Source organism: Haliotis asinina, chromosome 3 (genome assembly GCF_037392515.1).
Source record: "Haliotis asinina isolate JCU_RB_2024 chromosome 3, JCU_Hal_asi_v2, whole genome shotgun sequence".
Lineage (NCBI taxonomy): Eukaryota > Metazoa > Mollusca > Gastropoda > Lepetellida > Haliotidae > Haliotis > Haliotis asinina.
The window spans coordinates 19,176,080-19,199,972 of record NC_090282.1 but is presented as its reverse complement, the minus strand read 5'-3'; the positions used below and the strand labels follow the sequence as shown (position 1 = coordinate 19,199,972).

At 42.1% G+C, this 23,893-nt stretch overlaps 2 protein-coding genes across 4 annotated transcripts in view; both read left to right on the top strand.

Moving 5' to 3' along the window:
• The window catches only part of LOC137277614 (uncharacterized), a 70,899-nt gene extending 64,779 nt beyond the window's left edge, over positions 1 to 6,120 (top strand). Inside the window, exon 38 of the mRNA XM_067809425.1 lies at positions 2,239 to 6,120. Coding sequence (XP_067665526.1) covers positions 2,239 to 2,539 — 301 coding nt within the window. The 3' untranslated portion in view covers positions 2,540 to 6,120. The remainder of the gene's footprint in view (positions 1 to 2,238) is intronic.
• A 1,569-nt stretch (positions 6,121 to 7,689) lies between these two features.
• Positions 7,690 to 19,704, top strand: LOC137277612 (uncharacterized). 3 transcript variants are annotated; one of them, XM_067809422.1, is made up of 10 exons: positions 7,690 to 7,971; positions 8,217 to 8,296; positions 9,207 to 9,466; positions 9,908 to 10,124; positions 10,933 to 11,766; positions 12,834 to 12,875; positions 13,358 to 13,480; positions 14,299 to 14,418; positions 15,069 to 15,194; positions 18,985 to 19,704. In XM_067809422.1, exons 2-10 carry the CDS (start codon positions 8,218 to 8,220, stop codon positions 19,308 to 19,310), a joined length of 2,127 nt encoding a protein of 708 aa, XP_067665523.1. In that variant the 5' UTR covers positions 7,690 to 7,971; position 8,217; the 3' UTR covers positions 19,311 to 19,704. The 3 variants fall into 3 exon arrangements, with proteins under 3 accessions (XP_067665523.1, XP_067665524.1, XP_067665525.1); XM_067809423.1 differs by having other exon boundaries at positions 7,853 to 7,971; positions 10,007 to 10,124; positions 18,985 to 19,365; XM_067809424.1 differs by having other exon boundaries at positions 7,917 to 7,971; positions 9,045 to 9,466.
• Positions 19,705 to 23,893: the final 4,189 nt, after the last annotated feature.

The following is a 23,893-nucleotide window of genomic DNA, read 5'->3' as shown; positions in this document are numbered from 1 at the left end:
GGCCTGACAAGGCAATTGACTATGAAAACATGCTGACTACGTCGGACTTCCTGCCAGAGGCGGAGTGAGTGGCCTAATTAGCGGTCCCCGACTTCAAGCGGATTATTGGGTTAATCAGTAAACAAACAACTCAACCAAGAGGACTCAGCTCAGTGTCACTCAGTGTCACTGTCATTTTATTATAAATAGAAAACAGTCTCGATTATTTTTCATCAGTAGCAAAATGGCTGAACCACCTCCAAAGCGAAGACGTGCATATGCGACATTAAGCTTGGCTTCTAAGATCAAGTTAATAGAAGATGCCGAATCGACACCTCCCATTAAACAGAAAGACCTTGCCGAAAAGTACAAAATCAGCAAACAAGGAGTGTCGGACATTTTAAGAAAACGGGACTACTACCACCAACAGTGTGCCAAAAATGTAAATGCAGAAACCAAGCAAAGCACAATGGTAAATATGACAACATTGGCATGATGCTCTATGAATGGTTTTCACGTGTACGAAGTAAGAATATGCCACTGTCTGGATCAATATTGAAGGAGAAAGCTTTACAGTTTGCGACTGACCTCGGTGTGACTGATTTCAAGACGTCTGATGGATGGTTTTCGTGTTGGAAACAAAGCTACAATGTGAAACAGTTTACTGTTAGTGGAGAAAAGTGCGTGCGTTGACAGTGATGTGACTGACAGCTATAAGGACCGCCTCCCAACCATCACTGGAGATTATCGCCTGGAGGACATTTTTAATTGTGATGAGACAGGATTGTTTTACCGTGCACTGCCTGACAAGACCCTGTCAAATAAACAACATGCATCAAAAGGCGGCAAAGTTTCAAAGGAGCGACTGACTGTTCTATTGTGTTGCAGTGCAACCGGTGAGAAACTTAAGCCCCTTATGATCGGTAAAGCGGAACATCCTAGGTGTTTCAAGAACATTAAGTCCCTCCCCATGACATGGGCAGCCAATAAAAAGGCTTAGATGAACAAGACACTGTTTGACAACTGGTTAGGAGAATGGAATCGCCAAAAAATGAAAAAACAAAGAAGGAAGATTCTTTTATTCATAGATAATGCCCCTTCACACGGACGTGAGTTAGATTATAGCAATGTTGATGTGAAGTTTCTTGCCCCTAATACAACTTCTGTGTTGCAACCGCTCAACCAAGGGATAATACGTGCGTTTAAGGCAAGGTATCGAAGACACATGCTAAAAGTTCCCTTGACGTGTATGGTTGACAGTGAGAGTGTGGGCGAACTTTGTAAGTCAGTGGTTGTGCTGGATGCAGCGCATTGGATAAACCTTGCTTGGTTTGAGACCACAGTTTCGACTGTTGTGAAGTGTTTTGCAGTATGTGGATTCAGGCCCCTCGACCAAGACAAAAACGCAAGTGACAGTGAGGAAGATGATGTTCCATTGTCAAGACTCATGTCATCGCTAAATCCAGATGTAACGGCAGAAGAGTACATTTCTTTTGACAGTACAATCCCCACAGAAAGCCTGTGTGATGATGATTGGGAGCGTGACATGGTGGAGTCACATCGTGGAACTGCGAGCGAGTGTGTGTCAGATGACAATGACGATGAACCAGATGATGATGATGAAACGATGTCAGATGTTGAAATGATGAACATGTTACAAATAATGAGACAATTTGCATATCATAACAATGAGAGAATGTTGCAGCCTATTTTGAGCTTAGAGGCAATGACACAGGATGTTGCGCTACGTCGGCGATTTTCCGAGCACAAACAGACCGACTTGAGGCAGTATTTTTGCAAGTGAAAGTAAAATTGACCATGAATCACAACATGATGTTCAAGTTTAAGTGAAATTAATAAATTAATAATAAATTAATAAATAATTATTCATTTTACACTAGTGTATTGTTGTTTATTTATGTGTTTTCACTGTTGTGTCTGAAAGTTCAACTTCGTCATCAAGGAAGCTAACTCCTGTCAAATTGGACAATTCAGACTCTATGTAATTCGGACAATTAACTCGGTCCCAGTCGAGTCCGAATTTGACAGATTCCACTGTAGTTATTACCTTAGATGAGTGGCAGTTGTTATATTATATGACTTTTGAAGTTTAACATCCATATTTGTGTTAAACCATATTAAAATTTATTGGGTGATGGTGATTAACGTTGCATATTTTCTGCTAATATGTTGGTTTACTGTCGCCATCAATATAAGGGAAGAAACAGCATCTTGTTAGTGAAATGCCTTCTGTTTCAGGAAGTACAAGAGTCGCAGCGAGGAAATTAATGAACTGATATCCCGCTCTCAGTCTCGAGCCCAGGCCATACTGTCCTCCACAGGAGCATACACAGATGGAACACTGAAGAACATCAGTCCAACCAAAGACTACAATGTCAACTCAAATGACCTTGACCGGAGTCGGTCACCAGACACCACCTCCCAGATGAGTGACATCTCCTGTGGCAGCAACGGTCCAGTCTATCTTGCTTTCCTCAACTCATCCGGAACCTGGCAGACTCCTGGAAGTGGAAATGTCACACCCAGGATGTCCCCATGATGATTTCAAATGACCCTGTGCAGTTCCACAAAGCAATCACAGAGCTATATAATTCCAACAGTAAATCACCAAAGTAGTCAGTTATAAAGATGATGATGAAATAGGGACTCATTCTGAATTGTACTGATTTCACAAAATGGCATGTTGTTGTTGTTACATGAGAACAATAATCGTTGGGATGCAAAAAATAGAAAACAAACACAAGGTTCTAGAATAATTTTTATTAGATACTGTTCTCACCAAATGTACTTACATTTTACATCTAACTGCTAGATGTCCTTTGGTGTGAGTTGGCCAAAAGTCATCGAGGGGGTTCGGCTCATGTACAAGACATACCATTTTGACATTGATTTTCAGGGTCAAGTTAGGGGGTTGGCTTATCTACAGTAAAATATGGTAGTTATTTCAACTTTTTCATAGATACCTTTGCTGTTAATTGTGGACAGGTCTAAAGGACCAGTGACAGTTTGTAAGAACATACTGGAAGTTGGAGTTCAATATTGATGCTCAATGATCACTTTGTGGAACTTGAGTCAGAGGTTTGAACTTCTATAATAACAAATGTTTGAAGTATCAATAACGTCAACAAATGTATCCTATTAATACACTTGATTTCATTCAGACAGATATTTTACAGTTGTGAAACTGTGCTCTCATAAGACGAAGAATATGTGTTGGTTGTCTCTTTGTTCTCTTTTTCATGTTGCATTGTTGACTGATTTTAAAACATCCATTTTTAAAATGTTGAAATAGATCAGATGACATGATGTTAAAATGTCAATGGTGCTTTTGCAAACTTTTCTATTGAAATGCACATATTATGGATGAAATCCATGTAGCTGTTCAAGTATTTGCAGAAGAAAGTCATTCCAGAGTAGTCTTTTATGAACTTGTTTAAAGTCAACCTAATACTGAAGTCATGTTTTTGTTCATTCCGTCCACTATTGCCAGAAACTATCAATCTTAACTCTGTGCAAATATTCTGTGTAAATTTTAATTTTCAGTTCTATTAAAGTGTTCAACAGTTATGCTCTAAGGTACTTAATGACTTCAATTTATTATACTCTTTAGAAAATGGATTACATGTTTAACATAAAAGTTTACATGCCTGGTGTTTATGTAATCTCATATCCTAGGTCAGTATTTGTTTTTCTCAAATCTTGCTCATAAAGAGTTGTTAGGTGAAAACTATGTGGCATAATTTCCTGCTAACATTATGGATCTCATGATGGTCTCTCATTGTTCCTTGATGGTGGATAGCTGTTGCACATTCATAGAACCTGTGATACATTTACCTTTTATCCATTATTTATTCTTTCATTTTTGTTATACATATTCTGTCTAAATGTTTAGAATGCAAACATTGTTTTAGTATTCTTTGCCAGCTGTGATCACCTTTGTCATTCCATCAGCATAATGTTGAACTTTTTAGTTCATGTCCATGTGTTAATGTCCTCACTTGCTGCCATCACAGAAGTGTAGGATATGTACAGTACTCTTAAATATGTAACCTGCAAATGTGTGCAGAAAACAGAAAACTCAACACTACTTTGTTAATGTTTTGCATGAAATCTAAATCATAAAGATATTTGATGTGACACGGGGACCGATCTATTTAAGACAAGACAATTTTTGTGACAAGTTATGTCCCATAGTTGTGTCAGGATCTGACGATCAAAGGTTCAGATCCCTTTTTTGTCCTTTGTTGTTTATGTTTGGTCAGCATTGAGGTCAGTTGGATTTGGAAAGTTGATACCACCTAAATACGATAAAATGCTCTTTACCCCTGATGCAAGAGAACCCAAGAATCGATATAAATCTCTTGTAGCCTAATGTCAAGCCATTTTTTGTTAAGTAGGGGTCTTATGTATTGAAATATTGCAAGAATTTACTATTCCATGCTCACAGAAATCAGATTTGTGCATTCCAAGCAGGTGTTGATTATTTTTCGCTCATATTTGAGTACTTATTTGGCATATGCTGTCTGGAAATGTTACAGTGTTTTCTGTTTAAGGTTAGATAAGGTGATGGTGCAATAAGCAGTTCAACCCTGCAGTTATATTGTGCATTTCATGCAGAGATGAAATATCCCCTTTGTTGGTGAGGAAGGATTATGGCCAATGATGACAAGGGTGTATCAAAGTAAGGGAGGTAACTGATCATAGTAAGGGAGGTAACTCATAGATATAGCAGTGGTGATTGAAAGGACTTGACCACACACTGACTATCCGGATCAGTCAGTCAGTAAATCTTTCCAGTCAGTATTGACCAAGCTCATCCCCAGGCTCAACTAGCCTGTACCATGCGTCTCAAACAAGTCATATAAGTTTTGTGCTGGCTGTCAGGCAATCTGTTGTTCTTTAACTAGACATTGTAGTTCTGTGCTGCAAGTGTGCATATGAATGCTGTAGGTTCTTTAGCACACATCAAGCTGTGGTCTTATAGTCCATGTGTCGAAATTCATCTTTCCAGTTATGAAGTTTGGTGCTAAAAGACATTTTTGTTAGTTTGGATTGTTATCACCTTAACTTTGAAATGGTGCAGACAGAAGAGATTTGCTTTTGCAAATGGTTTACACATGCGCTTCCTGTTACACAACGGTGTAAACGGATTCTTTATTTTTTTGTTATTTGATTAGAGAACGATATATAGAATGACAACAATCAAAATATTACCACTGATATTACATGGGAAACATGTTCCTCACGTTGTAAACCATCTAGTTCAATTTGTCATTGTCGATTTACACCATCGATTTACACTATCAAGTCATCAAAAAGTTTCAGGATATATGTTTCAGTGAAACTCCCAATATTATTTGACTGAAATATACAGCATTTCATAGCAGGTGGGTGCAGATACACTTCACATATCTGTGTTCCCTGCAAAACTTTATTTATATTTACTTGTCTAAATTATGCAATCTCAACCGTATTTTAGTAAATATTTTTGCGTAACATCACATTAGCAATGTGTCACTTAACTGCAGTTTTGTTTAAATATTCGCAATTTACTAAGGCATGAATATATTGATCTACTTTGTGAAATTTGTATCGATTCTCATAAAGTTCAGATTGCAAAATAACCTTTTTAGTGCCATGATTCTCTTGTGACGTTTTGTTGAGCTATACGTAATATTTATTGAAAGAAAATACTTAAGCATAAATATGTCTTTGTATACGAAGTATATTACACTTATCTTTATACTGTAATAAGAAACGGAAAACTAACCTCCCAAGTTGCAGACTGACTCCTGTGTGTGTCCTGATGTGATATAACAAAGTCAAGTATATACAGTTAATCTATACATAGTACTCCATTCCTCCATAACCTTTCCCATATGAAGGTCACATTTCCGAACATATGTGATCTTTTATTGTTTTGTTGACATGTTCTATCCGTCCTGTGGTCTGTGGTTAGCTGCAAGGATTATTCTATCATCAGTCTAACCTTGCAGGCAGCTAGGTGTTCTGACATGTGTTTGTATTACCATGCAGTCAGTGCTCCCTTTACGAATGTACTCAGTGTAACACATGTATGCTAACTTACTCACATTCTCAGGAATAAAGTCATAAACATGTATATTATTGTTGTGTTATAGACTCAACTGACAGTCAACTGATGGTTTACAGACAGTTGTGGATGAATGTTCTGATTCATGTTCCTAATAGCTTCAGTGTAGTTGTCCTAAATATGCTTTTCCAAATCCATGTCAAATAAGCAGTGCGATTTTCATGGTTTACGTAACAACCCAATGTCGCACATGTTCTTATTCCCTGCCTCACGTTAGGCTCAGTCTGTCCATCTGTACATACGGACTGGAATATCTTATGAACGTTGACTAGATTGTTTTCATATTTGGTTTCTAGATTTATCACAGTAACAGAAAGGTTTCAGTCAGGTTTGGTGACTTTGACCTTCATCTCAAGGTTACAAGGGGGACTTTAGCGTTTTACCTTGTCAGCGAGATATCTCAAGAACAGTTCACAGGATTTTCTTCATATTCACACCAACTTTATCTAGGAAAGGTGCAGGGCACAGACATTTAGGTGACTTTCAGTTAATTTTCAAGGTCACTTCGACTGTGTTTTTAAGAGTTTCAAGGTCTAAGTGAGTCTTCAAAATACTTTTGTGTTTGAACAACTACAATACAAGATATGAAGAGAGTTTGAGAGTAATGTTTTTGTTGACATTTTACTTCATCTTAAACTACGACCCTCACTTTCATTTCTTTTTTTGGTTTGATTTGATAATATGGGGGCTGTGGATTATTTCAGATGGGTTAGATCACTGGCTTTGTGTGCTGGCAATTTGGTGAGAGTGTGGGTTCGAATCTGTACTTTACTGAGGAAGTGTAACCTAAAGTATAACATGTTACATGTTTGTCAAATGTTCACCCTAAGGGGCCTTTCTCAGACAGATACTTGGGTTCTGTACTTGGCACCGTGACGTTATTGTAAGAGATGCATTCGATTGTATTACACAAGAAACGCGTATACATAGTAACATATATTTCAGGATGCATAATACCGCTAGCGATCAGGCAGACTGGAACAGCTACAGTGGCTTTTTGGGTTGAAGAAAATGGATTTGTCCTCCTTTAGGCTTTTCAGCTACCACTTACGTTTCTATATTTTCACTGTTTATGAATGAGTCACTTTCAACCCGTAACCCGGGATTGTTGGTTGTATCATCCTATGAATTAGACTCAGAATACATTGGGGTGTTTTAGTTTTAGAAAGCCCCTAAAACCTCTAATTAAACCCAACGAATAGACTGCGTCTCAAGCGGAGGTTGCGGGCGGAACGCTTAAACTGCAGTTTGACTGAAACTAAATTGATGAAAAGTATTCTTGCAACAGCATTAACCTGTATGTCTATGGAAATTTCACCAATGGTAACCCACTTTTGGCATAGCGCTGTATGTGCAGCACCTGTGCCGACAAAGACCCCTTCTATACGAAGACTCTCAGCGTAAGATTCTCTATAGTGAGTTTAGTTTTACGCCGTACTCCGCAGTATCGATCCCAGCTATATGACGGCGACCTGCAAATAATCGAGTTTGGACTAAACAATCCAGTGATCAGCAGCATGAGTATCGATCTACGCAATTGGAAACAAGTCAGCGAGCCTGAAAGCCCGATCCTTTTAGTCGCCTGTTATGGCAAAGATTCTTTTTAAGCGTCGACAAATCCAACTTGTGTTGGACGTACACATTCATTGCTGTCGTATCCGGGCTGGACATATTGACATGAAATACTAGTATTCGAAAAGTAAAAAAACACACAGGGTCATGGATAAATTATGAAACGTCAGTCTCACATTTTCACCAGCAAGGCTGCCCAGCACGTGCACGAGCTCACGTGATGTGTCATAAGGAATCACGCACGGGTTTCACGGTCGCTTGAACCGTCTGTTCTCAACTCAAGACAGGTGATGTCATTTCTTGTTCACTTATATACTAACACAGCATGGGTTGTTTTGTTTTGTTTATTAGGTTATTACATTTCATGATATAAATTAATGCTGGATGTTTGTGTTCAACAATGGCTTTTAAACTCGCAACACAGGCCACTCAGATTTGTATCGGACGTACAACCGTTGAACTTCACCTGCGCATAATTAATATGCGCACAACCTACACGTCAGTATGTTTAACACATGATACTGACATTCAGGATGACGCCGAGACTTCATCGAATGACGGCGTGTGTGACGGTGTTGGCAGTCGCAGTTGTCGTGAAGGACGCTGTCGAGGGTGAGCGATTTTGTTTTCTCTTGCAATTGCATTCCCTGCACTTTCTAACGTATAAAGTGTAGTGTGAAGGTTACCTGTGACAATAGCCTGTATTTGCCTTGACAAAGTGTCTTCATGACTTGTTTGTAAAATTAATGCCGTGAAGATCGCCGGTTTAGAATGGGTCTTTATCAGCCAATGTCTGTCGTAATAAGCGACTAACGGTAGCTTGCTGACTTGCTTGACACATGACATCGTATCCTTCTACAGATATCGATGGTCATTATGTTGATCACTGGATCATCTTGCCCAGGCTCAATTAATTACAGACTGCTGCCATATTGTTAGAATATTGCTGAGTGTGGTGCTAAACAACAAACAAGCACAAACTTGGCTGTTTGTCATCGCAAAACTCCATGATCGACCATTGAACTAGTACATATTTTGCTGTGATGAAGTTAGCTTAGAGCTGAAGTAGAGCTTCAGAAATGTATTTTCCATGGCATCGACCACTAAAACTAAATATCGTTTTATATTTACATAAAAATATACCTCCTATATTTCTTCTCTTCAACTAATGCGATTCAGTTTGTCATGACAAGTCTCATCGTAAGCCATCGTATTGCGTCGATCGATGCTCATGCTGTTGATCACTGAATTGTCTGGTGGCAGACACGATTATTTACAGTCTGCCGCCTCATAACTGGAATACTCCTTTTCCTCCACCCGGAACAAGACCGGCCTCCTAACCTGTTCCTGTCTTTTCCAGCGTTAACCCCTCCTCATTATCTCCGCGTTTAGTTCCCTAGTCTTATCGAAAATACTAACCCCACACCCTCCCTTCTGTGTGTTGCACTCAGTTTGCAAACGTCAGACACACTTTGCAAATCTTACCCACAACCTGTTACCTTCCACCATGTTTACCCTAAAGCCTTTTCCCACACGACGTCTATCGGGTTCTCCGCTTCTACCCCTGGGATACAATACTATGATGAGGGGGGTAACGCGCTGTTCATCAACGAGGCGTTCCCCCTGGTGTCTGGGCGACTAATCCAGATCTGCTTCTACATCCACAAAAACTTCGACATGACTTACACGGGCACGTTCTTCGTCTTCAAGAAGACCGAAAGAGGATACAGACTTATATTCCAGCAGAATGTTGTCTTCCCCAAGACGCAGGGCAGGCATTGCGTAAGTATGCATGTTATCAGGACCACGGGTTAGATTACAACACTTACTACACTTAGGACCGGGTTCGACTCCCTATTTTCGGATATTGTGCAAAGAACATTTCTTGTTTCCTTACATAGCATGCGTAATGCAAAGTCCACGCGTATAGTTTTGTTTTTGTATCACCGAACCTCCGGCCTAAGTGCTCGTTGGCTCACTGAGTAACGTATTTTAGGTAAAAACAAGATTACTCGATAGTACTCTTTCGGAAGATCAAGCTTACCAGTTGGCTTTTGTTTTTGGTATTTTGTACGAGTACACCACATCACGACAACATTTACACTACGGTTATGATAACTGAGGTGTAGAATCGTGTAATTATCATCTTTTCTAGATCGCTTTGTAGAACGGCATTTTGCCTTTTCGTACGTTATTGCGTGAATATAGCTATGTCACGTCTAGGCGAACATGACCGAGCCTCCGTTGGTCATCAATGGCCAATTAGTGGGATGGAGGTACGACCAGGACGCTGGCCCTATCTCCTACACCATCCCTGGACAGGAGAGCGGAACGATGGTAGCCAACAATGTCCCCGACCCACTGATGGTAGGGCAGACCTACGGCAGTCGGAGCTTCACCAAGACCTACTTCTTTATGGTGGAGGCAATCATAGACATCGGTACGTGGGCATTCTCGGTGGGACGTTAATATTCGATGATTTTAAAACTTGTTCTTAAATGACAATTTTATTGAAAAAGTTAAGTTTACAATGGTTTGAACATTGAAACTCACCGACATCATCATATGAATCTCTTTTTGGTTGTAACTGTTGAAGAGACCATTGCTTTTGTATTTTAAACGCGCGTTCTTGATATCCGGTAGCATAGGCATTGATACTGTCAGTTCTCATCCTCATTTCAACTGTATCATTTGGAAACATCACCTCTTCGTTACGCTGGTGACCATTGTAAATGTCGATTGGCCTACAACCCAAGATCAGTACCCATGGCTACAGTATGTGAAGCCCAGTTCTATGATATTGCTGGGGTATTGCTAAAAAGGCCTAAACAATAGTTAAGATGTGGCGACCGAGTGAATCTGTTTTCTGGATCAGTGACGTGCCTGGTACTCCGACAACGCAGTCTAAAATGGCTAAAAATGGTCTTCAGTAACCCATGCTTGTCGTAAGAGGCGACTAACGGAATCAGATGGCCAGGTTGATTGATACATGTCATCGTAGTCCAATTGCGTAGATCGATCCTTGTGCTGTTGATCACTGGAATGTCTGGCCCAGACTTGGTTATTTACTGACCGCAGTCATATAACTGGAAAATTATTGAGTGCGGCATTAAACAACAAACAAAACGGATCGTTTGATACTGGTATCTGGATCGTTTGATCCAGGTTTGAACATTTACCGTCACATAGTGGGGAAATTGTTTAGTGGGACAATTAACGGCAAACAGACAAGGTCTCCTATTTCGCAGGATCCGTAGGTGTTCTGGGAACGGCTGGACAAATTAAGCGAACTGGATACCCCGGCGTTAGAGGAGCACCTGGTATCATGGGTGTCGCTGACATGTCACGAGAAGATGGAAGAAATGGTATTGCTGGAACACCAGGGCAGAAGAATGTAGGGAACAGGTATGGGCCAAAAGGTTTGCCCGGTGATGCTGTGACGACTGGACCTGTAGGCGATGCTGTGGCAACTGGACCAGTAGGTGATGCTGTGGCAACTGGACCTGTAGGTGATGCTGTGGCAACTGGACCTGTAGGTGATGCTGTGGCAACTGGACCTGCAAGTGATAGTTCAGGACAAACAACGGGATATAATTATGACTTTTGGGGGAGGCGGGTAAACCTCTCTGATTCGGAAAAAATGAAGCTCATCACAAAGGAAATAACTATGCATTGTTGTGAGGATGGCGCACCAGGTATAACAGGTTCAACTGGCGTTACCGGTTTAAGAGGGCCTGCTGGATATACAGGGCTTACAGGATTGCCAGGCTCCAAGGGAGACAACGGAATGCATGGTGAAACTGGCCGCTCAGGTCAGGATGGTTTAAGTGGAGCAACAGGCCCAGTCGGAGCTTCTGGAGACGCTGGCCCACCTGGCGTGTCAGGAATCACTGGACTCACTGGTCAGAGAGGTCCAGTAGGCATTACAGGTGTTTCTGGATCCCGTGGATCAAGGGGTCCAGTGGGTCCGGCTGCTGTCACTGGACAGACAGGGAGCACGGGCCCTATAGGGGAGACGGGACCGCCAGGACTGACTGGGACACGTGGAGATGCTGGGGCAACGGGGGTCACGGGTTTGAGGGGTAAGTTTTTCGTTTTGTTTTGTTTTGTGTTATTATTGAGATTAAAAGAAGAAAACAATACAATGTTAAATAAATCACTATGACGATAGTGTGCTGTTACTCATCAAGATGAAGTCTACGTTGGTGCACAAAGACTATTTGAACGTATACTGTACAGCAAATGATAAGCAACGTTCGAAGAAAATGAAATCTTACAAAAAGTGAGCGTCCATGTGTCTTCTATTTAAAAGCTTGACAAAAGGCCAGAGTTACGTGTGTTCTCAGTTTGCCTCCACGTAACCTAGGTTTCATACCAGAGCGGTAAGGGTCAAAGACCCGCACCGATTCCTGCATTTGTATTATCCCACATAAAGTTAACACGTCTTGACGGAAATGATAAACCCCATTCCCTCGTCAAGATACTATAAGCCTTAGACAAGGGTCTAATGTTTCCGGCTGATGGGGTAGCCCAGTGGTCAAAGCACACCGACCACCACTGGTCACACCGAAGCACCGGGTCCGATTCCCCACTTAGATACAATGTGTGAGGCCAGCCCTTTCCTACTGTTCCCTGTCGTGGTTCTGCTAGAATGTTGCAATATAATGTCAAAACCTTACTTGTTCACTCGCTCTGTTTCCGTAATGGTGTATCAAGGTGACAGAACACGACTTAACTCGGAATGCTACGATTTTACTTTTGTGCTATGAGTAGACTTAGATGCAATAGCTCATTCATTTCAAATGTCAAACATATTACATATTACACAATCAAACAGTGAGTGAGTGAGTTTGGTTTTACGCCTCCTTTAGCAATATTCCAGCGATATCACGGCGGGGGACACCAGAAAATGGGCCTCACACATTGTACCCATGTGCGGAATCGAACCCGGGTCTTCGGCGTGACGAGCGAACGCTTTCACCACTAGGCTACCCCACCGCCCCTTACAATCAAACAGTTTGTGGGTGCACATTTGTGAATTTTGTATCTGTCCAAGTTTCCCAGTAAGCCTTAAAATACTTCATTACATGCATCACATTTATAATGTAAGTTTTCAGTAATGCTTTGTGCCATTGTTTATGCTCTATAGGAGAACCCGGTGCCACTGGACCTAAAGGAGAACTCTTTAAATGTGAGTTTGTCAACGAAACGAACACAGATCGCCGGTAGAGTTGACCACATGTAGCCAAATCTGGTCGAAAGTTGAGATGGATGGAGCGTTCTGGCTCAGTGATTTGCATGGGTTTTGTATAATGTTTCCTTGCGCGCATTATCAATCACTGGGTTGTCTGGTCACGAAATAAATTGTTAAAATCCGCCGTAATGAGTTTTTGGTATTTCGGAGTGCGGCTTTCAGCAATACACACAGCTGTTATTATCACGACTATGTCACTGCAACAGTACGCTGAAACACATTGACGGTAACATTGTCCTTCCAATTAATCTTTTTTCCAAATTAGAATTGATCTTCAGTAATTGTGCTTGTCACGGCGGCTAACGAAATCGGGCGGTTAAGCTCGAAGACTTGGTTGACACATGTCATCGTATCTCTGTTGCTTTGATCGATGCCTTTTGAAGCCATTATTGGTCAAAGAAGCATTTCAAACATTTCAGATCCTGACAAATGTAAGATGACTCCCTCGCCATGTGAGCAGATCTGCGTCAACATCGGTATCTCCCACGAATGTCGCTGTCGAGAAGGATACTCTCTAGCCGCTGATAAAAGCAGATGTGTCGGTAAACATACGCATGACCTGGACCTCAATGGATGTCTCTAGATGCTTCTCAGATGCAACATGGACCCGTGAAGTTCCTGGGGTAGAATATGCCTTCAGCAACCCATGCTTGCCATAAAAGGCGACTATGCTTGTCGTAAGAGGCGACTAACGGGATCGGGTGGTCAGACTCGCTGACTTGGTTGACACATATCATCGGTTCCCAATTGCGCAGATCGATGCTCATGTTGTTGATCACAGGATTGTCTGGTCCAGACTCGATTATTTACAGACCGTCGCCATATAGCTTGAATATTGCCAAGTGCGACGTAAAACTAAACTCACTCACTCACTTACTCAGATACAACTTGTCAGTATGTCCTGTTTTACACAACCTTCTATAAACACAACGCACAGTTAGACTCAGAAATTTCCAGCCTCCTGTTGAGACGCTGCTGTATATCTCGAAGTATCATGTCGGATGGATAGTTGAGCTCCACTTGTGTCATGAAGTAATAAATGTTTAGTTATCGAAACACACCAGAAAACTATCAGTATTGGGTACTCTTGAGGTAGGGATGATACTGTTTGGCTGTATAATACATGTACATGTTGCCATCTGCGAATTTGTGTATCGTGTCGTTTACAATATAGCGGGTCAGAATCGTATAATTAATGTTTCTGACCCCTGTTCAGTCATGAATTAATTTTGACGAGAATGCTGATTTGTTTGTCAGCCTTGCCAACTTCGACAGACCGCCATGATATAGCTCGAATATTGCGACGCAAAACAACATTCGCTCACAGTGGCGCCTTGTCTGCGTGTACGTGTATTTCCAGATGTTGATGAGTGCATGACCGAGGGGCCGTGCGAGCAGCTGTGTAAAAACACTGAAGGAAGTTTCACGTGCAGCTGTAGACCTGGCTACAATCTCACAGAGAATCGGAGAAACTGTGAAGGTAAATGGATGCAATAAAGGTGAACATGACATCCAGCTGATATTGCTGAACAGGTGTTATTATGCTTAGATTGGAACCATGTCGTTATTAACACGCCACACAGTGAGTGATGTCCTTGGCTGATGGGTAGTTTCCTATCTCTATTAATATCTACCTATAACAGAAATGACTTTGATTAGTTGTTTACGGGTTTTCAACATGAGGCAACTTACCATCCCATCGAGGTAATAGCTCCTTGTTACGCACAAAAAGGCGTATCGCGATACGTATTGTATTGTTTCCTCAGTATTGAGATACATATTGCATTGTGTCCCCAGTATTGAGATACGTATCGTATTGTGTCCCCAGTATTGAGATACGTATTGTATTGTGTCCACAGTATTGAGATACATATTGCATTGTGTCCCCAGTATTGAGATACGTATCGTATTGTGTCCCCAGTATTGAGATACGTATTGTATTGTGTCCCCAGTATTGAGATACGTATCGTATTGTGTCCCCAGTATTGAGATACGTATAGTATTGTGTCCCCAGTATCGAGATACGTATAGTATGGTGAGGCACCTGTGTCGTGACACCTCGACCTCTTACTCCTCCATTCACGACTCACGAATATATCGGGTCTGTGTTTACTGTCTGTTTATTTCCAGACTTCGACGAGTGTAAGCACAACGTGTGTCCATACCAATCCTTTAGAATGGCTCAGATCTGCAAGAACACCATTGGTTCGTTTGTCTGTATCGGGTTCGGGATAGTGCTCAGTGACCTGGACAGAGGTTAGTAGAAGGATAGAACTGGTCTTCGGCAACCCATTCTTTGGTTGCGACTAACTGGATGAGGTGTTCAGACTCGCTCACTTAATGTGGTTATAATCATATCTCAAATGTGTAGATCGATGCTCATGATCTCAACTACTGGATTGTCCGGCCCAGGCCCGATTATATACAGAACGCTATAATCTGTTGCGTCACACAACATTCAAAACAAGTGTGAAGCGGTAGTATTCTCTAACGAATGCCTTGATGTTACTCTTTTGCAGACCCGTGAAGGTCCCGGGGTAGAATATGCCTTCAGCAACCCATGCTTGTCATAAAAGGCGACTACGCTTGTCGTAAGAGGCGACTAACGGGATCGGGTGGTCAGGCTCGCTGACGTAGTCGACACATGTCATCGGTTCCCAATTGCGCTGATGGATACTCATGTTGTTGATCACAGGATTGTCTGGTCTAGAGTCGATTATTTACAGACCGCCGCCATATAGCTTGATTATTGCTAAGTGCGGCGTAAAACTAAACTCACTCACTACTCTTCTGCATCTACAAAACAATGTGGGACGATATAAATATCCTTCATTAGAAATAATCCACATCCCCTCCCACCGAAAACTTTTGAGTGATTAGTCATTCCTGTCGCACTGCCATGTTCATCTAGATGGAGAAGCCGCCCAAAGACCACTTTGTTTAGGTTTTGTTAATTGTTCATTATATTCGAATTCCATACTGTGATGAAGTAAACAATGAGGAAACGTCTGAAGGGGAGGCATAGGATTTTTGACAGACATTGTGTATATCCAGAAGGAATCCAGAAATCCAGACATCCAGACACACAGACATCCCTTCAAGTCATATGATAGTTAGTAGTACGCTTACAAAATAACAAATTCAGGAATGCTTGTCCACACGGATCGGTTTGCGGGTCCACGGTTGTCCAAAGTTAAGCCACCCTGACACTTGATCCATTTTTGTCTTGGGCTGTCACCTTATTCCAAGGATATGGACACTCCCCTCTTAACTCCCGAGACTGAGGGTGTTCATTTAAAAAGAAGAATAAATAAATGCACTTTCTTTAACACCTGCCTTTACACAACGAATTTAGAGAGTAGTAATGACAGTTCTTAACATGTACTTGAGCCTGTGTTCCTCAAACGTCATGGTCCACATTTGTAGTCACCATTGGACAGGTTGAGACCATTCTTTCTTGTCAAGGAACGGCGCCAACAGGACACAAGTAATGCATGCCTCCATCCATCTATCCATGCATGCATGCGTACGTACGTACGCACTCGCACTCGCACGCACACACACACACACACACACACACACACACACACACACACACACACACACACACACACACACACACACACACACACACACACACACACACACACACACACACACACACACACACACACACACACACACACACATACATACATACATACATACAGTTCTTCTGAAGCACCTGCTGTGCCCCCAAATGCGCTTGCCATCCACTGCCCCCAGACAATTGTGAAAGTTCAGAAACCGCCTACCACTCCTCGTCAGTTTGTGGCGCCTGACTGCTTCGTGATTGTGGACCTCAATGATGGTTTTGAAGACCTCTAGCAAGAACTTGCAGATTGTACTAAGTTCAACCCTGAAGCTGTACTGTAGACTTGCATAAGAATTACTAGTGGCTAGGGAAGCAAAGAGTGGTTGTCAGCTTGGGTCCTACCTCTAGCAGTTCTCTCGTAAATGTATTCTTCTCAAGATGAGAGGTAAACGTTTCCACAATCTCTTGGAACAAGTCGTGGGAAAGTTTAAGGTAATGTCTGATTAACCTCTTGGATCTTCCTTGTTGGTAGACACCTTTTCTGCAATAACAGCTTGTTCTCTGGTGCTCAACGTCATGTAGGTCCACAGCAATGCGTTAAGCGAGGGGTGATGCCTGCTATTTTTATAGAGTGGCGTCAAGCGGGACAAAGCGGGACCAAACAATACCACTACTGCTTCACGCATGCGCGAAGTGGATGTGGCAATGCATACACTAGATGTAAACAATGCGCCAACAATACTTGATCTGCACGAAAATATACACCTAATCAAAAGTAACGCACCACCCAATATCAATTAACCTAACTTAACAATTTTTCCAGTGATGATTTTTACGATAGGTTGTTCTGTGCATACATTTGGTTAAAATGGTATCCATAGGACAAAGATGGCAGCTCATTGATATGTACAGGACCGGGATGTCATGCCGTGCTATTGGCCGAGAACTGAATGTAAGCCACACTACGATTAGCAGGTTAATTGCCAAACATGGTGACAAAGGAGAGGTTAAGGACCGATCCAGGACAGGGAGGCCACGGAAAACAGATGCCAGGGAGGACAGAGCATTGGTTCGAATGACTAGGCGTAATCCATTCCTCAACAGGGTGCAGCTACTGAACCTAAGGCGCCCTTTCTAAACACTGTCCACCGACACTGTCTTCATGCTGCAGGTCTGAGAGCAAGACGTCCAGTCAGAAGACCACTATTGACCCCCAGGCACAAACAGGATCGTCTAAATTGGTGCACAGCAAGGCAGGGGTGGAACATTAGATCATGGCGGCGCATTCATTGGTCCGACGAAAGCCGGTTCATCCTGCACGTTACAGACTGCCGTGCGCGAGTCTGGAGGTCAAGAGGAGCAGCATATCACCAGGGAAACATCCAGGAGGAGGTAACTTTTGGAGGAGGTAGTGTCATGGTGTGGGGTTGCTGTTCCTTTGACTGCAAGCTTGATCTGGTCATTATTCCTGGCAATCTTAATGGACAGAGATACCAGGATGTGATTCTGAATGAGCATGTGGTGCCGCATTTTGACAACCAGAATCTTGCAAGCCAACCTGTCTTCGTGGACGACAATGCTAGACCTCGTCGAGCCCATACTGTTCGCCAGTTTCTCACGAACAATGCTATAGACACGATACCAGCTCGAAGCCCTGACCTCACCCCCCTGGAGCATCTGTGGGACATTCTGGGCGGCCAGGTCAAGCAGGAGGAACCTCCAGTCAATTCCCTGCAGGAATTATCCCAGGCTTTGGTGGAGGAGTGGAACAGAATACCATTGAGGAGGATCCGGAGGCTCATTGAGAGCATTTCTGCCTGAGGTGGATACCCAAGATATTGATGACATTTCTCTGTGTGAAACTGTCCTATGTAAGGTTCAATTTCTATGCACATTCAATGTCTTGTGTTCATTTAATAACTGTGGGTGGAAATACTTTTCAGGAGCTTGCTCTGGCTGGTATTATTGTCATTAAAAGATGTTGCTTCAAACTCATGTACTGCCATTTTTTACTGGTGATTTGCCAGTGTGAACTGACAAAGATACCTAAAAATCACAAATATCCCATTCATCGGTCTTTGAATACCATTTTCTTTCGCACTGTCATCTTTATGTACAACTTTCTTAAAATGTGGGTGGTGCGTTACTTTTGATGAGGTGTATATGTCGTGCGATAGCGTGACATTGGGTGACAACCCACACCATTTTCGGTCACGCATTGCGTGCAAAGTGCATAACCTACGCGGAAACTGGACGCGAACAATTAAAGCGCAAAGTTGACTTCACGCTTTTATACATACTTTCTAAATTACACGCATTCCCACGACACTTTGCGCGTCAGTGCGGAGGCAAAATAAGTGCAAGTGTCAGGGTGGCATAAGGCAGTTTTCTTACAGTTGCGATAATGAAAATTCGACTTGGACTGCGTATATATTAACGCATAACAAATCTACAATTAACTCCCTGTTTCAGAACACGTTAACAGCATACACTATGACTTCCAGCCTGACGTTCCTTCCCTGGAGACTCCAGCAACGTTAAAGAACCTTGTGCGCACCACCAACGTGCTCACCATCCTCGTGGGCTGCCTGCTGGGCGTGGTCCTCATCATCGTCATCGCAGTGGTTCTCTTGGCCTACAAGACAAGGAAGACTTCCAACAGGTCACCTTCTGTCTACAGACTGCACCCGGAAATATACGGGTCGCGCGGTAACCTCTCACCCAGAAGTGATGCAGAATGTGGCGTGGGACATGAGCGAACCTACGTTCAGCAACCCTACCCAGGGATGACCTTGTAATTAATAGCATGCAACAGATACATGTGTGCTTTGTCAGAATCATTTCTTGCTCTTTTTATCGTGTTGTATTGGTTCTTCATAGTAGCAACCCAACTTCAGCATGTTGCTAACTTACGGACAACAATTTAGAAAAGGTGAACATGAGATTCAGGTGTCACCTGTGTCTGTCAAAGGTTACTATAGTGGTTTGGAACCTGTGACTGACCAATCAGAACTACCTTCCAAATTCGGCAGTCATTATGTTGCCTCAAACGTCTGTACCATCTGCGCTTTTCCCGTTTTGAGTGTACCTCTTCCCTATTCATAAAGTGAATCGGCCGGATAGATGCTACTTAAAATATTACAAGAGAGAAGTCAAGAGTCTACTTTGGACATAAACAGTATACTTAAAAAACAGCGACTTTCGAGATAAATTTTTGTGATACATGCAGTTTTCCCTACAATGACTGGGGAAGTCTGATTCCAAAAACTACTGATAATTTTAAAATCGGTGTAACAATATGTAGTAAGATACTCGATATGGGAGGCAACTCTTGTAGGCTTAAGAATGGGTCTTACTACACCAAGAATTCCTACGGCATCCATTACTGATACGGCAGAATTGACAGCACAAGAGAAAAGAGAGCTGGTTCTTGTGATCTTGAAAGGGTGTGACGTATTTTGTATGCTAGTCAAATTCAACTCTGATTACACAGCAGTCACATTACTTGCTGACTGGGTCCCGTCCTTTTGTGCAACTTAGCATTGCAAACACGCCGTGCAGTGGGCGCTGTCTCGCAGCGTCCTCTGACAAATCTCAAAACGAGGCTCGGCCTCTAAAAACGTTTGGTGGTCTTGTAAAGACTTGATATTATCCTAGTCACATTGTTCGTTACAAATATACACCTAATAAGCGCACCCGTGAAGGTCCCGGGATAGAATAGGCCTTCAGCAACCCATGCTTGCCACAAAAGGCGACTATGCTTGTCGTAACAGGCGACTAACGGGATCGGGTGGTCAGGCTCGCTGACTTGGTTCATGCATGTCATCGGTTCCCAGTTGCGCAGATCGATACTCATGTTGATCACTGGATTGTCTGGTCCAGACTCGATTATTTACAGACCGCCGCCATATAGCTGGAATATTGCTGAGTGCGGCGTAAAACTAAACTCACTCACTCACTCACTTAATGAGCTCAAAAACACTTACAACAGGTGTAACCAGGGAGCCAGATGAACTGTGAATCACTGTGAGACGTCTTCAAATAGGGGCAGTCTGTGATGACTCTGTTAACTTTACGACATGCTGCCTATACCTCGACATAAAACATAGAAATACGATTGTCTTGAACATTTAACTTAAAAATAATTTCTAGTACCGTTTTCTTATGAAACAAGGGATCGGAAGTTTGTGTAACCATAACTGTTTGTAATGTCTCTTTTAAATTTCACACGAGAAAAGTATTTCATTGTCTGAAATGGTTAATTAGACCCATGTTTCAGTTTGAAACTGGCATGGGTAGGGCTCACGAAAATAAAGACTGGGATAATGTTGTATGATGAAAGTTCTGTGGGGCATTTTCCGAACTGTGAAAATGTACCCAACAGATACGTACCCTATCTACCAACGTCCATAACACAGCCCAAAATGTCACATGTGGGGTGGGATATCATGACGTGGGGTGACGTTGTTGTGTATTTTTAAAACGAAGGAATGATATGTTAACATCTGATTACCTTCTTCCAACGGCCCCAAAATGTATGATGATAATTTGAGTTTGAAGCATGATACCGACCCAAAAAACACTGCGGGCTACACAAAACAGTGGTTGTCGGAAGAAAATGCTTGGTTTAGACTGGCCCAGCCCAGATCTTGATCCTATGTGTGGGGACTATTGAAGATATGAAGAAAGAAGCGATCGAATATTGGGATACGCTGTCACACGATTTCCTACAAACTTTGATCGGTAATGTACCTTGGTCGAGCACTGAAAAGACTCACAGACTGTAAGAGAATCCTATCTCAACATATTCATAAGAAAAACTTCTATAGTTTATGTACATGTGTTAGATATTTGCCGAAACAACTTTATCAATAATTTCTGCGAATACCAAAATACCTTTATGGCAATATTTCTCATGGGTTACAACTTTTTGCAGTGTTTGCGCAGTGTAAAACTGAGTATCTGGCCAAGTTTAGTAGATCTGTAACCTTTGTGGCTTGCGACATTGGTATTCACAGTTCAAGTGTGACAGACTTGACAACCATTTGTTTAAATGGGCGATGGGGTAGAAAAGTGTTTACAGCATTTCGAGACCCGTGAAGATCCGGATTACAGTTGATCTCCTATGCTTGTCTTAGAAGGCGAGGCGTTTCCTCTTTGCGTAGCTCGATGCTAATGTTGTTGATCACTGGGTTGTCTGGTTATTATGTTATAAGATCAGATTATTTACAGACCGCTGACATAGTTTCAGTATTGCTAAGTGCGACGTAAAACCAAATTCACTCACTCGCTCTTCAGTGTCGATGAACTGCCGAAACAGAATTCTTTGGACTTACAGGACCAAATAAGAAAGGAATATCGTGGACATGTTGTGACCCACAGGTGGAAATCCGAATCCGTTGTAAAATGTTGACTGCATCATATTACTCTCTGAACCACATTCCCATAGTGAGGATGGAAGGAGTTGAGGATGGTTCAGTTAAGTTCACAGAAAACAAACATGATGTCGCTGTTTATTTCTTATTCACCACTGGAAGATGATCGTCATCCCTCGGAGCGGTGGAATAACCTAGACGTTAAAAAGTTGGCTCGTCACGCCGAAGACTATGGTTCGATTCCTCGCATGGTACAACGTGTACAGCCCTTTTCTGGTGTTCCCCGTCGTGATGTTGCTGGAATGTTGCTAAAAGCGGCGTAATACCAAAACTCGGTCCTCTTTGATGGGTCAGGATAAGAGTACTCGGTATGTCTGTGTATCAAGAGAAGCCCATGTAAATGTCATTGACGACATAATGTAATGACATTTTGTTTACCAGAAACAGCACATGACCGAGTCTGTCCTCTTAAATTAGACCTAACAGTATCATCGAAAATACCCTCACTGATTTAGTGGACGAAATGTTGATGGTGACGGTGATTCAGTGTGTATGGTTAAAGTAAATTGTTTCTTTGGCTTTTCCAGATTCTCAAATAGTGATATATTGACACACTAGATTTCTTAATGACCACCTACGTTTTCATCACATTTACAGGACAATGTCCTCAAACAAGGAAACTCACATAAAGTTCTTCAATCAGAGCACATGCAGATAAGGGAATAACTTTTTCATACTTTAAGCAAAGGACATTTCAGCGAAATTCAGTGGCATTCATGGATCAAATCGGGGAAGGTCTGGGCGATCTGGAACATAAACATTTTACGTTGCTTTGGCAACGTCAGACTGAACCTTTCCAGGGAAAGTGGCCACAGTCTCGGGTGTAGATCCGTCTAGTGAAATGCTGATAATGTTTTGGGACGAGTGCTACCAGTGGGACATTATCTGCAGGCAGAGAATTTTCGCCGGGAAACTTTGTAGCATGACTATTTGGATATATACATGCTTAGTTTCTGGCTGTATCTGAGAAACAAAGCAAACATTTATTCAGTAGATTGGGTATTAAGGCAATTTCTTCACAATTTCACATTTACAAAACAATAAATGTCACGTGATTAAGAAACAGGGTAAAAAACCATCAATTGTTAGTTTTGTGGAGATTGCGCGTATATTTTGAGAACGATGCATAATGATGTGTTTTAGAGTGTGTATGACAAATGGTATCTTTATGTACCTGGAAGGTATTTTAATCTTAGATTCGCATATTTATACGTTTATATATAATAGCTCATCTTCAACATCCCCTGACATACATTTGCTGCATATATTTTCTACTAGGCCATGACATTAACGGTGACGAGAAGTTACGGACTGACATCTGTATTCAAATAATTTGTTGAGTGATTACTTCTGGAAATCTGGGGGCAAGGTAAAAACCTGGGAGTCAACATTGTGTGCAGACGCTATCGGTGTTTCGGTGTGCAGTACACAACCATGCGCATTTTAACGATCGAACTCCCGCATCCGTTGGTATATGACTAGATGGTGAACACATGAATAAATGCAAAAACCTGCAGCCACAGAAACGTGCAGTAAACTTGGACAAAGTGCTGTGACAGTGTCCCAGTCCACCCACCTGCGCCTAGAGGCTGCAAGAGTTGTATAATTCCCAAGGATTTGAGATTGATAATTGTTCCGTTTGAGACTAACATCCAGTGATCGATGGGAAAACAAAGTGCCTTTGAGCAGGTGAGCTGGATAGTGGCATGAAATAAATAAATAAATAAATAAAATATTGATGTACGTTTCTGTTGAAAATACAGATTTCATAGCACGTCAGTCACTACGATAATGCTGACAAGAAACGAAGTCGTGTCATGCCTGAACCTAGCCCACACCCTGGGAAATTGAGGAATGTGAAAACCAACAAGAAAAGTGCAAATATAACACCAGGAGCAGAACGATGATTTGCGTGTTAAGCGTTCGCTCCCAACGCTGATGACCCG